Here is an 18,392-nt window from a genome sequence, read left to right as displayed (position 1 = left end):
ATCTAGCTGGACGAACAAGCAGCATTTTGTTCTTGTGTGTATTCAAATGCAGAAAATTATTGCACATCCAGAGATGGACTTTTGACAAACTCTTCTCTAATGTACCAGCTGGGAGAAGTCACTGACTGTTATAGTACAATATCATTTTGTTATCAGCATAGAAGTGATACCTTATGTTGTGTTTTTTGAAAATATAACTCAAGAGCAGCAAGTAAACACAAACAATAGGTGGACTGAGTACTGATCCCTGTGAGACACCATATTTGGCCTAAGAGCCAGAAGACATAATATTATTGTATGTAACCCTTTCTGTTCTATTTCTCAGGTATGAATAAAAACCAAGAAAATGCCAGCCTCTTGAGACCAATAAGGCTCTTAAGACATTTTAGGAGGCTGTTGTTTGGGTCTGAAACCAAACTGTAACTCATCAAGAAAGTTATTACTGGATAGATGTGCAGTAAATTGGCTAGCCACCATCTTTTCTAGCAGTTTGGACATGCATGAATGGGAGATTTTAGATTGGTCTATTTATTTATTTATTTATGTTTCATTTTTAGAAGACAAGATTGGGTGTTTTTAATCATGGTGTAACCACAGCGGTTTTGAACGCAGTGGGAGTGATACCAAAACCAAGGGATTTATCAGTGATGTCAAGAAGATGACTTCATATCACAGTGAACAGATCTTTAATGAGGTTGTCAGGGATGGGATCAAGAACATATGTGGTTGGATTAAACATGGCTGATGGTTTGGTAATCAGTATGAGAAAGAAGTAGTGGATGGGAGGGATCAAAGGAGAGTGACACAGCCTCATCATTAATATAATTTCTAATCAGGAATGAAAAAGTTGTTAAAAACCTTGGCTGTAAAGCAGGGAAACAGGTTGTTATAGTGAGCTTATCCATGGTGTTGAATAGGAATCTGGGGTTGTGTCTGTTGTTAGACATCAGATCTGAGTAATAATTAGATTTAGCTTGCCGGAAGGCATATTTGTATTTAAGCAGTGTTTCATTCCAGGCCTGGCAGAATTATCTCTAATGTTGTATTGCACCATATATTTTCTTAATTTCTACATCATTGTTTTAGTGCCCGAGTAGAATCAGTAAATCATGGAGTAAAGTTTTGTGTGTTTTCTAACCTGAAGGGGGGCTACAGAGTTGAGCACACCTAGTCAGGAGCTATTTAGTTTATTTGTTAAACTGTTCAGAGAGCCAGTCTAATTATTCAGTTTCGTGAGAGCATCGGGAAAAGATGATTCGAGAGCTACTATGACTGATTTATTAATAATGCAACTCCTTTTGAGAGGGCAGTGATGTTGAAAAATGGGTGGTATATGAACATTAAATTGAATCAGAGAGTGAGAGTCATTGGATAATGATGAAGTGGAGGAGGAGACTGAAAGATCCGTGACAAAGAGCATGGAGTAAAATTAAATCGATGGTGTGACCACTGCAGTGTGTGGGTTCAGTGATAGTCTGAGTAAAACAAAATGTACCAATGAGGCTTGGTTTAGTGCGTTGGATGTGTCATTAAAATGAATATTAAAATTGCCAATTTTATTTATAAAGTCAGCATGTGTCACAAGATCTGAGATAAACTCTGAAAATGTGTGAGTAGGCTCCAGGGGAATGATGTAGGAGAGCAATGTAAAAGTAAAGTTTTTTTGGAAAGTTTGTGTTAGGTGAGGGTGGAAAGAGGGATTTTAGAAGCACCTGAAATGATGAGCAACAAATATGAGCTCTGTGATGAAAAGAGTAGTTGGAGCCATAGACCGGTGAAGTAGCACCAACTTGTTTAGGTAGTACGAGTGATCTGGGAGTATAGACATTTAGGCAGTGGTGCTTCAGCCAGAGGAAGTGCATTATCTGTGGATAACCATGTTTCACAGAGCTTGAGAATGAGGTCATGTAAAGTGCTTTGCAGCCTAATGATCTTAACAAAGCCTATTTCAAGGCAGGTATTGCTATTAAAAACAGGTGTAACATTAACAGGATTCAGGTTGTGCATTTTCCATTGGTTTCTATTTGAATGAGATTCTCTCTTATGGAGGGGGACTGGAATTAACTTGATTCATAGGAAAGCAATGTGGAACAGATTTAATGTCATGAGAGAGTCCATGCCTAGAAAATAGACCTGCAGCATTGGGGCTATGAGGTAACCAATCCCGAGTAGTAATATGATTATGGGAAAGTGGGAATTGCAGAAAATAGTGTTATAGTTTAGTTCAGAGGTGTTTCCTGTAAGGGGGCATGAACTGTCTCAGTTTCAGGAAGCAGCAGTGTATGGGAGGTGAAATACTGAATATGAGAGCAAAATGTATTGGCAATTTATTTGTATATAAATGCAATTTTCAGGAGAAAGGGGTACAGAGAAACATGAAGACACATTGCTGTTGAATTTTTTTAATTAAAATTTCTGTGAGAATTACAAACATTCACACTGTATTTCAGTGGATACAGAAATCTCAGAGAGAGATTTCCCAAAAATTCTAAATTATCTCTATGGCTAGAATACCACCAGAGTAAAGTAAGAAAAATTGAGAAAAAAAAAGGGTGGATGAACTGACCCTGTTAAGGGAGGGGTGGCCCAGTGGGTAGGGACACTATCCACTAATGTGTCTGCAAGAATCCTCCCTGGTGTGTTCTCGAACAGGACACTGCTCAGGGATGCTTCTCTGTAGTCTGCTCTCTAATCTCCCTGTAGGAGGGCGTGCTGGAGGAGAATCTCCAATATGGCATAATAATATTATTGTTGCATAACGACATACCACTGTGTGTGAATTATTTCCATCGCTGTGATTTCTGTTCCATCCTTCAGGTGTGCCAGAGAAGCCAGAGATCGATGGCCTGACAAAGCCTGCCATGGAGGGAGACCACATCACTCTGACCTGCATCACTCAGGGCAGCAAACCTGCTGCCAACCTGCGCTGGTTCAGGAATGACAAGGAGGTCCTAGGTATGTAACATTTGTATGCATTCACATCTGCATTACAGCTGTTGTTGAAGATTTTGACATTTAGAATATAATGGTATGTTTTATTAGATTCACAGTGAATGATGACACATTTTGGGCGATGATAGTTTGCCTTTGACATTATCATGTTCTCAATCTATTTTGAGAAACAAAATTAAAGATGTTCCGCATTAACTGGACTAAATGCTTATTATTTGCATCATTTTAGCTTTTTCTCAATTAATAAATCTATTTACTTACTATAGTACAAACAATAATCATCATTGTGTTTATAACTATTTACTGGTTAACTGATATTTTAATGTCAGGCTATAGTTGTTGTTATAAACACACCACCTAATTGGCCCTACAGTCTTAAACTTTCTCATCCCCACCTACACTGTGTAGTGAGATACAAAAAAAATATTGATCAGCATGGCTCGGACTGTGCTTTGGAATGAGTAACTGGATGAATATTTATGTACCCTTAAATATTGTATGCTATGAGTAGAGATTAGACTATTTCAACTGGCACCATAAAACTGTTGCAGTGTATGTTTCAACTGTGTATTTTTGTTCCGAACAAGTTGTTTCTAATGGAGCAGATTCAGCATGTGTCCTCTGGCCTGAGACCGATACATTAACCTCCCTTGTTATCAGAGGGCTGTTCTAAATCACCCTGACTGGACTCCAAACCTCCTTTCCAGCCAGCTCCTGCTCTGTTCTACTTGATGAACCATCCACTTTGTAATTGTTTGAAAGGGAAAGCAAGAGAGAGCGAGAGACAGAGGGAATGAAAGAGAATATGAAATGATGAAATGACGTCTTTGAGGAAGAGAGAAACAGATGCGGTTCTGTATCAAATAAAATGCAGAACCCAGTGGGACGGACTGTCACAGATCATCAGCACAGTTGCAGAGCTTTACTTTCACAAAGGTTTCTCTGTTGTTTCATAGAGCAGATTAAAGGCAGATAACAAAATGCAAATCACCCCTTTCTAATTTAAATGACTGTGAGTGTAAACAAAGAGATAGAAAGGAGAATCACAGGTTTGCATTCTTTTTTTATTACTGACGAAAACAATGCCGACTTGGGAGGACATTGTCATAATCTTTGTATAACCTAACAGATCACTGAAACTCAGTAATGAGAGTAACGAGCAGCCAGGTGTTGCACATCCTAAATGCCCAATTAGATGTAGTCAAATTTTTTTCATGAGAGGCATTTCACATGCACAACACACAGACCTTCTCTGCTTATACTGTATAAAGGACTAATAAACCACAAAAATATTTTTTTCCAAAACATGCATGGTTGTGGTTATTATCTTTTGATATTAATACTTTCTGCTATCAGTTATTTGGCATCTCTGGTATCACTGACAACACTGACTATGTCTGTCTTTTATTCGTAGCACATTTATTCCCATCCTTAAATTAATGTACAACTTATTTTTCAGTATTTTTATAAGTTTTACACTGCTATTTATTTTTACACATCTTATCTGTGTAAGAGTATTTTTTCCACCCCAAACAATGTTGAGCCAGCATGCAAACTGCTAACAGTCTTCCTATTTTATTTGTTTGTTTGTTTGTTTGCGCGCCCATCATTTATTAAAATGAAAATGAAATCCCTGTAGCTGTTCAATAACCATTGTCACATTTCTATGTCCTGTAAACAAAAATCTTAGCAGTCTTTACTTATTTAATGCTACGCTTTTGTGTTCCCCAATTTGCATATATGTTTTAAATCTAATTAAGCTAATCACCATGTTTAGTAGTAATATATTGTAGTAGTTTTTCTCTGCTTTACATCACCAACTTGAAGCGAATAGAAATGGAATATATACTAATTAGGAAAGCACTTTTCCTTACAGGCTTATTGTGTCTCCATGGGTGATTATTGCGTCTCCCAGTGGCCCACTACTGAGAGAAGAGCTCCCTGTAAGGCAAATGGAAACCTAGCCAGGACATAATGTTCTTTTAATTTATCACAGAAAGTTAGCAGGTAGTCAGAGATATCCGTGGTGGTTTGAAGTAAAGGTTGTCTCCAGAGGACATACTTTCTCATTAAGGTCAGATGCTATAATTCTCTCCTCAACTTGGCACACGACAATCTCTAATTTGGGTCTATACAACTTCATATCAGTATGTTATTCACTGTGCCAAGGTTTTAGTCCCTTACCTACAAAGGATATGGATAGTGGATTTTGGAAGCTATTTTTATATGTGTGTGTGTGTGTGTGTGTGTGTGTGTGTGTGTGTGTGTGTGTGTGTGTGTGTGTGTGTGTGTGTGTGTGTGTGTGTGTGTGTGTGTGTGTGTGTGTGTGTGTGTGTGTGTGTGTGTGTGTTTATATGTAGTATAATGATTTCTGAAAAGAAAGAAAACAAGAACACAAATATTGTGTAGTCTCTTTGTAAAGAAATCACAGCAACATTGTGGCAAAACAGAAAACAGAACCATGAGACTTTATACAAATGTGAGATTAGAAGATTCTTGTCAGATCTGCTGTGGGGCTCGTCAGACATTTCGATCGGAGGCGATGTTTCAGCCCTTGCTGAATTCACTGAGAAGCTTTCTCACTGTCTGCCATTACACCCTTTCTACCCTAGCTTAAGCCCAGACAGCTCATCCTGCTATCTTGCATCATAGGGCTTCCCAGAGTCCAGATAGGCAAGCAGATAAGACCAAATCAATGCTGGTTTTCCACACAGTTGTAAGCAAATAGAATTATATCTTTCCTTTTAATTAACTGTTTAGAGATAATGTTTAAGCATTACGTCATCGTGTTTATTCAGATTTCCTGAGAACATCCTCTATGCTAAAAAGCTATGTTGATCTCACACAGAGACAAATCCCAATCTGATTTTTAACACCACAAAAGGTCACCTCCAGTCAAACCAAACAGATGAGCATTTATATGTAGTTTTCTCTAAGCGGCTGACCTTGTCACCATGATATTTTCTAGCTACAGTATAAACCTTGAAAAAGTATAAGGTGATCAAAATATTGATCTCTTGATTGATACCTTGTCTTTCCTGACAAGTAGTGTCAGTTTATAATTAGCACTTCGTGACCCAGTGTGGTGCATTTGTCAGACATATTCAGGACATGTTTAGTTCAGGCAAAAAAGTCTGTTCCTGAGATTATGATCGACACATACAGGTTTTCTTCTTTGTCACACTATGAATGCCTCTCTGCCACTAATTGGTCTGCTTTCTTGTTGTAAAAAAAGGTGTGAGTTATTATCTGGACATTGTCAGTTCGACTTGTTATGTATAACACTCACAGAGAGTTTATTTGTGTGTAAATGTGTGTGCAAACGTGTGTTGCATTTAAATAGGAAAAAAACAAACAAACCCAGCAAGCTATTTTCTTATTCCTCTCTCTGATGTTCTAACTTCCTTCCAGGACACCACATTTAAAACAGACTGAATAAATAAACATGAGCACATTCAAAAACAGAGGGCATCACATGTTAATACACAATGCATGTATGTGTAGGTGTATATGTGAGTGCACTTGAAGTGTTCATCATCCTGACAGGATCAGGGTGTGTTCAATGTGAAAAGCCATCTGATTGTGGGCGGCCATGCTGGGAATAAATGACAATTGTGACATATTGGTGTGGGATCTGGGGGAATAGAGAAGATTATATTACCGGCAGAGCCACTGGAGCAGTCCATCACCCATTCACATTCAGTTAACGGACACCCTATGCTAAGTGTGTGTCTGCATATGTGTGTATTTGCGCTTGTGTGTGTCTGTGTGAGCAAAACAGACAGATGGAGAAGACAGCCTGCATGTAAGGACATAAGCTTGTGTGTGTGTGTGTGTGTGTGCGTGCGTGGAACATAATCCAATATTCTTATTTTTCAGTCTCTTTGTCCCACAGATCCCTTCAGTCCCCACCCAGTAATGATATATTTCTATCTCAGTTACACACGGTAACCCTGAGAGACCTCTGCCAATATCACCACATGTAGCACTTGTTTACACACCACTGAACCAGGGGGAGCTGTGTGGAGACCAAGCAAGGCAGAGATGAAATGAATATTTATTTCAAATAAGGGTGGGGATGTTCGCTGTCGGATGGGTATTATCATACGCTGCGACCTAAACTGTGGAGGTTATTGCTTCATCATGTTATGCGATAGCTCTATCCCAAGGGGGCTTAAGGAAAAAAACACTGAGATTTGATTTAAATTTGCTTGCGGTCACATCCTTTTTTCTATTGTCAAACTTGTTAGTCAAGGACAAGGAACTATTACCACAGACATTCTCTGCACTATTTTAGGTCGTTGTCTGCTGACTTTTCAATATGCTATCAGTCAAGTCTTCCCGTTCACTGAAGAGTTGAACAGTGACTGAACAACCTTTTGAAAAAGCGCTAGCCATTTCTTCATTTATGGGTAATTGTCCTTGACTACTGTGACGGAGAACAGAATAAGGTGGCCATCGTTATTCTAAGGTTTCAGCTGGAAAGAGCTATTGAGTAAAATGAGTTCCTGGAGCTTATTTCAAAGGGGATGATGTTGAAGTTGATGAGACAGCTCGTGACATTGTGAACATTAAAATAAGAGTAAAGTTCAGGGATTTAAAGCAGTTTTCTAGTTAAAAATTTAATGTTCAGTCATTTCAGCAGTGTTAGACAACCTTGCACTCTACTTTTTAAAAAAGTCTGTGTTGGGACTACATTTATACTGTCCAGCTCCCTAGGGTGGAGTTGATCAATGACCATTAAAGATGTCATTTCAAGATGGCTCCTGCAAGTCACAGTGGCATGAATAAAAGATGCATAACACCGAAACACTTATTAACCCTCTTGTATTCATATGCAGCACAAACACAAAAATTCATACAAGCATATACCTGAAATGTAACCAACTTGTGTCTAATACTAATATACTGGTATATTAATATAAGTGAAGTAAAACTATAAAGTCTATCTTAATTTTTTTACATCTCTTTGAGTTTTTGACTTACTTTTCAACTACAAGATGGCTCGAATGAAGAGCAGAAATATCACATTCACAAATGCACCACCTGTACTTTCTTTCTTTCTTTCTTTCTTTCTTTAAGCGTGTGTGTGATCAAGTTAACAGACTCAGAACTGTGCACTGTGGCAAACGAAGTGAAGATCAGATACACCCACTGCCTATGCCCATTAAGAGCAACATCCTGGAGGTGGAGCCCCTGTCCAATTTTAAATGCCAAGGCACTAGGACTGACCAGACCTTTCCTTTCAAGGGCCAGTGGAAAACTGTCTCCATGAATCCACACTAGACACTTCTTAGCTGTGAATGCGGGGAGTGTCATGTCAGAAAGGACATCGTGATACGTGTCTGTCAGTTACTGATAGAAACTCTTAACATTTAACAGTGTTCCCTGGTCGTGGTCACCCGTCAGTTAAGCTCAGTCAAGCTGGTAAGACAGGTCAAATATGAGGGGGATGCTTACAGGTTGTCAGTAGGCCCTTCTCCCTGAACACTGCAGACGATAGTAAAGGCTTTATATTTCTCACTGGAGCTGGAGCCTTCTGTGTATAAGTGCAAAAGCCTGGTGTTTTAAAGTTTAGTCATACCCATTGTTATGCTGCTCATCTGACACAGTCATTAGGTATTTATCTGGCAACATTTTTTTTTTCTGTTTGCATTATGAGTTTTATTGTATTTAAATTAGTGTTTTGTACAACTACATATTCTGATTATCTTCACCCTCGCCCACAGACAATTTTAAATTGTTTTTGCTTGCACAAATTGTTTCAAATCTCAGATGGGATGCAGTTCAGGATCTGATGACTCAGCCCTCGGACCCCTGTTGCCAGGATTAGTCAGCCCTATAGCTGTTGTTGATGATTCCTCACCGGCCCAGCAGTCCCCCTCTGTGTATCTTTACTACCCTCCATCTTCTTATCTTGTGGGTTGTGCCTCTCTCCTGTGAAATGGCACAAAAGGGTCAGATTCTCATATTTTAACGCTTGTCATTTCCATTTCTAATCCTCTGAGGCTTTATCTGGGCTCATGCCCACAATGCAGAGCTCTGAACTCCCACCTACAAAATAGTGTGATGTAGTCAGCCAAATACTGACAGGCATTTTGTTAAGGAGAGGTACACCAGGAGATTATGTTCTTCACGCACATGATAATAGATGTACATCTTGCATTCCATCAACAGTTTACAAGTAAATTATGTAAGTCATTAAAAAATATATCTGCACAAATCTGAACAAGTGTCAGGCTACAAGCCAAATCCATTAGCTTGACCATATTAAATAAACCCTTTCACTCATTATGTGCCTGTGCTTAAAAAAAGATAACCCAAAACATGAATCAGAAAAGCAGTGGCAAACTATTATTAGTCTTCCATGTGGACAACATTAACCTAAAAGTTGCTGCACTGGGGAATTACAAAATATTTCACAACAAAATAGGCAATTTTCAGTGAGTAGACAAAAAAATATATGCATGAGAGCAGAGAGATTCAACCATGTATTATGAAAGGGCAGTTTTAGACAATACATGTGGGTTGTTGCTGGCTGCACTTAAGATTTTTACTCATATTTATAATGACAAGCCCAAAAGCCTTAAAAAGGATGCATTCAAAATGAAAATATAATGAAGAGAATTCAAGCTGGTTATTTTTTACTTCTATATTCAAAATATGTATAATCATTAGACGTTTTTTCTGCCTATTCTAAAGTGCTGAATAATTATAATATAATATATCTAATTTCATTATACTGTTTTAGTATGTCATGCTAAATCGCACAGAAAGGTATCAAAAGAAAAGAACACCAGTCCACATTTAGAACTCCATGCTTCACTCGTTCTTCTTTTCCTTAAAAGCCAGATGAAACAGCATTTTGACAGTATCTAACTTCCGTATCATAATGTATTTCCAAATGAAACAGGGCAGCCAGGCGTGATATAACATTGGGAGGAATTTGATTTTAATGTTGAAAATTGGGCATTTTATAATTACTTGTGCCACTAAAAGTTGCAGATTGATTGATGGGTGGATGTCATGATATTATTGGTTGAAGCCTACATAAGCACACATCATATTTTGTTTTACAGGAAGAAAACATGATTGAATTTTGACATAAGAATACAAAGAAGTTTATTCTTTTTTGTATATTTTTTGGCATATATTGTGAAATAGATGCACAGTATGATCGGGGATGTGATCTAAAAGGGTTGAAAAGGCATTTTTCATTTCATCACGACTTTAATCAAATTTGAGGTTTTGATATGTGAGTACTAAAAGAAACACTGCTGCATGGTTCAAATTCTCCAAAAATATCCAGAAATCACAGTTTCTGGATGTAAAGCATTCAAACAGCCCTCCATCAATCCTGTCAGTTATTCCTGCCGAATATTAGGCACCCCCAAAGCCACCACTATGTGAATTTAACAGTGGAAGCTGAAAGTAAAATAACAATCTCTTCCAAACTTCTTGATTAGGTCTAACAGTAACTCTCAGCCAAAAAGCCTCTTTATAAAGCAAAACATATAAATATTTTTACCAATAAGTAGTGTCATTAAACAGTGGGTTTGCAAGTGTGTGTGTGTGTGTGTGTGTGTGTGTGTGTGTGTGTGTGTGTGTGTGGGGGGGGGGGGGGGGGGGGGGGGGGGGGGGGAGTGAGTATGTGTGTTATGAGACTGGCCAGATTAGTTTTTGATTGACAGGCCTGAGCTTTAATGGCAGCTTGATGTCAGTCTCCTTTCAGCTGCGCTTAAAATGTGATAAGATATTTATAGACCAATTATACCTACTCTCACCCACACACATGCACACACACACACTCATGTGCACACACACAGTAGTGTAGAAGCCAACTGAGTTCATGCAGATTGATGCACTTTAACGATGAGCTATTACTTGCTGTTCAACAACTGTTATTATGTTCTCAAAGTGGATTGTAAGAAGACTTTGGAACAAAAACTGATATTAATGAACTCAAACTTTGTGCTAGCATATTAGTTTTTGTAGTGCTCTTATCCTGAGTCACCCAGAAGCAATCAGAACCCATTCAAATCTCTACACACTTAAACAACACACAGCAGAATTATATATGAAGTTTCTCCATCTTTATAATACTCCTGGTTCAGCGCAGGGTGTAGATTTCAGGAGCCTCTGACAAAGAAATACTATGAACTAACTTTTAACTTTTCAACTTCATTTTTACTGAAAGACAAACTACAATAATAAAGAGAAGCAGTGCAGACAGAACATTGGGTTAGCTGCCACAGGGGCATCGCTGAGTGCCCATCACATTGATTGAAGTGCTTCAATTCTTGTCTTGAAACACATAACATATGAGCACAATCAAACTGCAAAATTCAGAATGATTCATTCAGTTATTTCATCAGTTCTTTCAGACAAAGTCATTACAATATTTTGAATTTGACTTTTTTATGAAAATATTGTAAGTTATTCAAAAAGTAAAATAGTTAAATCCATATATAACTAAACCTTTCTGTAATATGGATTTGTAAAATTCAGCCTCTTGTTTGATTGCTGTTCATCAAAGAAAAGACAATTCATAAAACATAATATGACTCATCTCATAATATCCGTTTAATTAGATCATTAGTATTTGATTAAAGGGTCAGCTAAATCAGCTACTTATTTACCCCAATACTAACCCCGACAAGAACATACAAATATTAAAAAAGAGAGGAGAGGAAACAGACAAAAGGAAGGAGTTACGGACACAGTATCAGACAACTATTTCCAGGATTTGATATTTACAGAGTTTGAATAGTATTATCGGTGGAAGGAACCTGCAGAGAAGATTTATAAAGCAAAGGAAGGAGAACAGCAAGGTGTAGACAGACAAGTTGTACTAATGGAGAGACAATGAGGCAAGGGGAAGCATCCTGTGAGGACCTGACAGAACTATTAGAAAGAGTAGATGTTTGCAACTGCTAAAGCACGCCATGGTATTGGAAATATGATTTCCTCTATCTGCAGTCCTCCACTCTTTCTCATTCTCCTTTGTCTTTTGCAATTTTTCCTTTGTGAAGAAATCGAGCCATTTTCCCTGTCTCCTCTTGTCTGGGTGGATGTTGCTAACACTGCAGACCTGTCAATCATTCATCTCTTGGGGAGGCGGGCTCATTGCCTCAGATGGGGGAAGTGACTGAGCAGAATCGTTGATTGGCAGAATCAAGAGGGAGAGGAGACCGTGGGGTGGGATGCTTGGAAAGTGGAGCAGATGAGCGCAGAAGAGAGAAGGATATATAGCATAAACAGTCTCTTTAGTAGCTACAAACAAAGGTGGCCTGCATGAGAGATTTGCCACATACACCGATGCTTCCTTGAATCTGCTATGAGAATACAGAAAAAGAGGAACAAACACCTGAATGTACAAATAAGCCTGGACAGCTGAATACAGTACAATAGCGATTTTTAATCTCTCTTTTTTTTGAAACAAGCATTGTTAGTGTTGCTGTGGATGAACAGGCTAGATAAGGTTTAAAATACAGGCGGCTGGCATGATCTGAGTAGACCAACCACCCCCGAAAGACTGGCTGGACAGATGTGATTGAGAAGAAAAATACCCGCTGGGGGTGGATACGTATAAGCAATTAAGTTGTGACACAACCAGTATGTAAAAGAAAATCCAGCAGTGATGAGTTGTGCAAGATTGTTAGCTCTAAGTGTGTGGTCTGGAACTGGATGGTCATTTGAGTTACTTAACAAAACAGTCATGTCATATGTGTAGGCAGACGCTTCATTCAAAATTGGCAAATATCGTTAAATGTTGCTGCCACAGTTCTTAAATTATTTAGTATGAATTTGTGCAGCATTTCCAGAGGACATAGAATTATCTAAAATACAGAGGTTTCTTTCTTAAACTGTCTTACAAATCCCAACGAGGGACCTGTTAAACAGCAAGAATTCATAACATATGAGCAAGGTGTTTTTAGTTACAACTCAAGCACTGACTCGACGGTCATCTGGACAGAGCACAGGGCATCCTGACCGGGTACAAACTGAGCATCAAGCTCAAGGACAGTTTGACGGGAACAGAAAAAGTCTCTGTGACCTTCTAGTTAGGAGAGCCTTTCTATCTTGTAGTCACCACAGTGCTTCAGGGATGTTGATTTATTAGGAACAAAAAAGATTTAAAGCACACTAATGTGGCAGTCAAAAATTGGTGTCAGAAGGGCCAGTCGTGAAACTTTAATCAAACACATTTGGCTTATCTAAGGCCTATTCCATTGGGGAAGCAAATGAAGCAAAAATTGGAATGGTGTGATCAAGGAGTATGCCAAATTTCAGGGCATTATGTAGATGATTTGAGAAAGCTGGAGGAGTTCTCCGAAGCCTTGGCAATGATTGGGGTGTCGATGGGCATAGAGAGGTGGATCAGCTGTTTGATTGGGATTATAAGGCAGGTGCTGAAAGGATAGCTCAGATAGCAGATTGTACAGATGGAGAGGAATGTACATAGTGATACTTTGTTGAAAAAGGCTGATTAAAGGTACTGCCAAATGTTTGATTGGCCCTGGTAATGTTTTTTGTCCCTGTAAGGCTGGAAATGGTTGTCAGGTAGAAGGATCTGAGGGAGAGGAGAATAGTATGACACTATGTAGCGAGACTTGGACGAGTTGTGTAAGGCCGTAAGATGTGAGCAGTTGAAGGCAGAGATGGTTCAAAGAGTCCCTACCTTGAGGTGAATAAGCTTTTTTTCTGTCAGTATCCCCATACAATGGCCGCAGTTCTCATGTTGACTACAACTTTCCTTACTGAGGATATTTATTTATACTTTTTATTCATTTTTATTTTTTTATATTATCGGCACTTGAGGGCAGTTAAGACGTGTATGTATAGGTTAATGCTGCAGGATGGTTGATCAGTGGTTGTAGTCCATCTGTGGTTGGAGTTAAACAAGGATTCTCGTGGGGTCAGTGCTATTAAAAATCAATGTGTTGATGCCAAGAACTGAACCTTTTAGCATCATCATCATCATTCATTTGATTATTCAGTATTTTGTGTAAAGCCTTTTTCAGGAAAGAAGAATGGTATTCATTATACCACCAAAGTGCCTGAGAGCTATACACAAATATACTGTATATTTGGAAATACGAAATGCCCTCACACATCTGGAAGACTAGTATAAGGCAAACAAGCATCAGCCAGCTGGAGGCTGATGCACTGAACATCAACATCAAAGACAGTTGGCTTGGTGTGTTTTTTTAGCTGTAGTGGCTAGGTCAGTACATGAATTAAAGATGTTGTAAAATGATTATTTTATTCACATCATACAACAGTACTACTACACTATTTTGATGCTCACAAGTTGAGGTTTTAAAACAAACTTAGTTTACACTCAATGTAATCATCACACAGGGACTATAATCTCTTCTATAATGGCTACTTTTTCAATTATATAACCTGCAGTGATGTGTTTTCAGATTTGTGCACTGTAATAAAGATACCACGAATATCCATGTGAAAATACTGTGAATTTTCTATTAAGCTGCTTATTGCATTGCATGATGAGCCCTTGTCTGTGTGTCCCTGTGGAGTCTGGCTCTGGCTGGAAAGCAGAACTAAACCAAACTGTTGAACACAGCTGTAAAATGTTTATGTGAGGCCATCACATCTTGCAAGATAAATGTGCTGCATCAGTGACAATATGCAACTCTCTCCAAAGGTGCCAAGGAGGTGAATGCAAGTGGGAAGACGTTTACAGTACGGAGCTCTCTGCAGCTGCACGTGGACAGAAATGATGATGGAGTGGCCTACACCTGCAGAGTGGACCATGTGGCACTCTCACAGTCACAACAGCAGGCCACTGAAGTATTGGAGGTCCACTGTGAGTGTTCACACACAAAGACATGCACACACTCAAATACACACATGGAGTGTACATGTGGACATGACTGGAAAAGGAAAATAAATGAAAGGGGAAGAAACTAAATCCCTTTTGTAAAAAGCGTCTTTACATCTGCAGAATACTGTTGCATTTGACTTGTGTTAGTCTGTATTTGATTAATAAGACTCACATTTGTGGAGATATTTGTAGTTAGATGTATCAGTACTGTAGATGTTTACATTGTTTATATTTTTGTTTATATGTTTTTTAATCATACAATAATACATAATACAATCATTTATCATCTGTGGAAAACCTCCATATACTCTGTTTAAATCTATAGATTTGATCAAAATGTATCAACATTTTGGAACACTAGTTTTTGAAAATTTGAAGTAAACACATAAAAACATTTTGACTGAATGGGATACACCAGTTTTGTCTCAAACCGTTATGTGGTTTGATGTTGAATACGTTGCTAAATCATAACATCAAAACACATCAATATTGTTATGATCATATGATAATTATTTATTATATTATACTCTTATTATACTATTATACCTATAATTATATTATATAATTGATTAATAATATATCTCCAGGCTTAAATAACAGAATACAGGGAATGGCATTACCTTTTTAGTATACAAAAAAGATGTATTTAGATTTATTTAGACTGTATTTCATTAAAGTTCCAAGTAAAATTGATGTAATCAGACTACCGATACATCTAGTTAAATGTGGAATTATTACCAGGATTACAATTTTAAAAAAGGTTATATAAAGAATAATATAGTACCATGCACTGTAAAAGTCCAAAATATAAGCAGAGCAGGAACACAATAGCAAAATAAATCACTGATCCGCACCGCAATGGTGTGAGTAGAGGATGAAACTACATGGTGCATGCAGGTGTGCACAGCAGGTGCACACAGCAGGCGCACAGCAGGCGCACATACACAAACTTCACACACAGTGAATTTATGCTGTGAGAGTAGTCAGGGATGTTGTTACGCACTGTGGCAGTCCCTAAAACTCACACAAATGGGTTAAAAGAGAGCTTAAGTATATGACAGGACACATAACGGCCCTCCACTGAGACGACTGTGTGTGCCTAACATGCCCACAGCTGACAGTGCGTCACTGGTCACTGACTACATTCAACACTGAATGAGTCAGAGAAAACTCATTGTGTAGGTTGAACCAAATAAAAGGAGATGGTAGAGCCCATGATGCTGCTGCACATACAGTATGTCTGCCACTGCCATTCCTCTGAGAAGACCTGTGAAGGAGGACAAAGCTCATGTTGAGTGGGCACAAATACCCGGCAGGGGGGTCTTCCCCCGCTGTGACATGCAGTATGCCTGTGTGATAGCTTCACACAGCCAGTGGGCTAAGCAGTATTTTGTCTGAGGCTTTCCCTGAGAACGTTCTTGTTAAAGCACATCATGTGTTGTGATCTTTCATAGTAGGTTTATAGGCTACTGTTCGAATTCGCTTAATGAAAAGCGACATTTCTTCTCATTTTTGATGCTAAAAACCATTCCCCATTTTCTTCTCAAAGGTTACATTGTTCTGCTGTCTTACAGAAAACACAGAAAACAAAAACAGTAAAAGTCATCTTATAGATGTTTCTTGTCTTGTCTTTATTTGCATATTTTGTTATTATACAACAAAATTATATTTGGTAAATAATGGAAAATATTATTATTTCATCATTATATTACTCTAATATTGTGATACTTGGATTAGGTAACTGACTGAATTTTTAACAGGTAATTAGTTAGTGTATCAGAAAACATTCTCCCAACCCTGTGTATCCCCTATAGTCCAACCTCACTTTGAACCCTCTCTGTTTGTCCTAGATGCTCCTCGTGTGGAGATCATCCACTCTCTTGCAGTCCCACAGGAGGGTCAGTACTTAAAGCTGGAGTGTGAGTCCAAAGGAAACCCCTCGTAAGTCACTCAAATTTTGTAGCTAGCCTGTGTGTTATATAATGCATCAGACAGATATAAATTACATGCCTTTGTTACTCTCTCTCTTCCTCTCACCACCCAGGCCAGATCCCGTGATGTGGACAAAAGATGGGGGTGAACTTCCTGACCTGGACAGGATGATTGTAGAAGGGAGGGAGCTCACCTTTACTTCACTCAACAAGACAGACAATGGCACCTACCGCTGTGAAGCCAGCAACCACCTAGGGACCAGCAGTGACGAATACGTACTCTACGTATACGGTGAGTTCAGAGGAAAGAATTGGATAAACTGGATTATTATATTTCATGTGATCACGTTCAGATGTAAAAGAAATCATCAGTAGTTACATACTAGACACCACATCGATAGTGGAGAAAAAAATCTGCTAGATGACATCTTGGACTCCAATAACGGTATGTATAAATAGTGTTAAGTATGAACCTCTCAGGCACAAACAACAAACTCCTGATCTGCATTCTGTATCAGTGCTAAGACTGATTAGTGGTACCATCCCTCACAGGGAGAATAAGGGCCTCAGGTGACACAAATGCCACCAACGCCTTTCCTTAAATAAACCTGCGTCCCAGATCCTCCACACACACACTCACACACACACACACACACACACACCAGGAGGGAAATGTGTGAGGGAGGCAGAATTTAGTGCTGCATTGTCAGGAATATCACCAGGAAGGATAAGTAATTCCTAGCAACGCCAGAGGAGGTGGAGGATAATAAGACTCAGTGTCAGGGAAAACAGATAGCTCTTCTTCTTTCCCGTTTCTCAACTGCCGATAGTCTCTTGGCATTAAGTAATAATGCTTTAAAAAAGCAGAGCAGTGACACATGTCTCTTCACTCTGTTTTAGGAACTTTGACAGTGTATGATGAGCGACAAAAAGGCAGGTAGTTTTTAGCCAGAGAAACCATCCAATTGGGGGCAAAAGAGAATTTCCCTAAGTGGATCAATAAAATATTTCATTATTAATATTACATGCACCTAGTGAGGGAGAGTTTCATTTTGTGTCTTATTTAAAAGCAGTCATAATCTGAAAAATGAGAGAATAAACCTCTCAGTTTCAGACAGATATGCTTTGCCAGAGCAATAGCGATTTCTAATATGGTCCTGACTGTCCTTGGTGGGTGTACAGTAATAACCAGATGTGGAGCTGTTGGCAGATGCAACCAAGGTTTCCATCAATAGTTCATGAAGTGGTTTCTGCTGGTTCTACTCAAGGACACAACATCTCAGGAATCTCAGGAACAGTCAGAGATGTAAAGCAGCTATGTTTTATCTTGTTTAATTGTGTTTTGAACATAAGAAAAACATCCAACTATAAGATTACATCTCATTATTTGATGCTACACATACATTACTCACTCTTATATGCCCCAATGCAGTGATTTATTGCATTTAATGAATTAAGACACTGTACAGTAAGATCAAATTTATACTGTCTGTATCCATATTGCTGCAAGGGGTCGATGATATATATTTTGTCTGCAAGGAATGTACGTGCTGATAGACATGGATGGAGTGAGGGGCAAATATAGTCCAAAATCAGACATGGTTTTACTCATACTACACTGTGGTCTGCATATGCGAATGTATACACATGCTCATCAT

At 38.6% G+C, this 18,392-nt stretch overlaps 1 protein-coding gene across 1 annotated transcript in view; it reads left to right on the top strand.

The window, feature by feature from the left end:
• cadm2a (cell adhesion molecule 2a) overlaps positions 1–18,392 on the top strand; it is a 215,037-nt gene that overhangs the window by 179,471 nt on the left and 17,174 nt on the right. The window contains exons 4-7 of the mRNA XM_062433537.1: positions 2,818–2,955; positions 14,624–14,785; positions 16,654–16,744; positions 16,848–17,026. Coding sequence (XP_062289521.1) covers positions 2,818–2,955; positions 14,624–14,785; positions 16,654–16,744; positions 16,848–17,026 — 570 coding nt within the window. The remainder of the gene's footprint in view (positions 1–2,817; positions 2,956–14,623; positions 14,786–16,653; positions 16,745–16,847; positions 17,027–18,392) is intronic.

Source organism: Scomber scombrus, chromosome 14 (genome assembly GCF_963691925.1).
Source record: "Scomber scombrus chromosome 14, fScoSco1.1, whole genome shotgun sequence".
NCBI lineage: Eukaryota > Metazoa > Chordata > Actinopteri > Scombriformes > Scombridae > Scomber > Scomber scombrus.
This window is presented reverse-complemented; position numbering and strand designations above follow the sequence as displayed.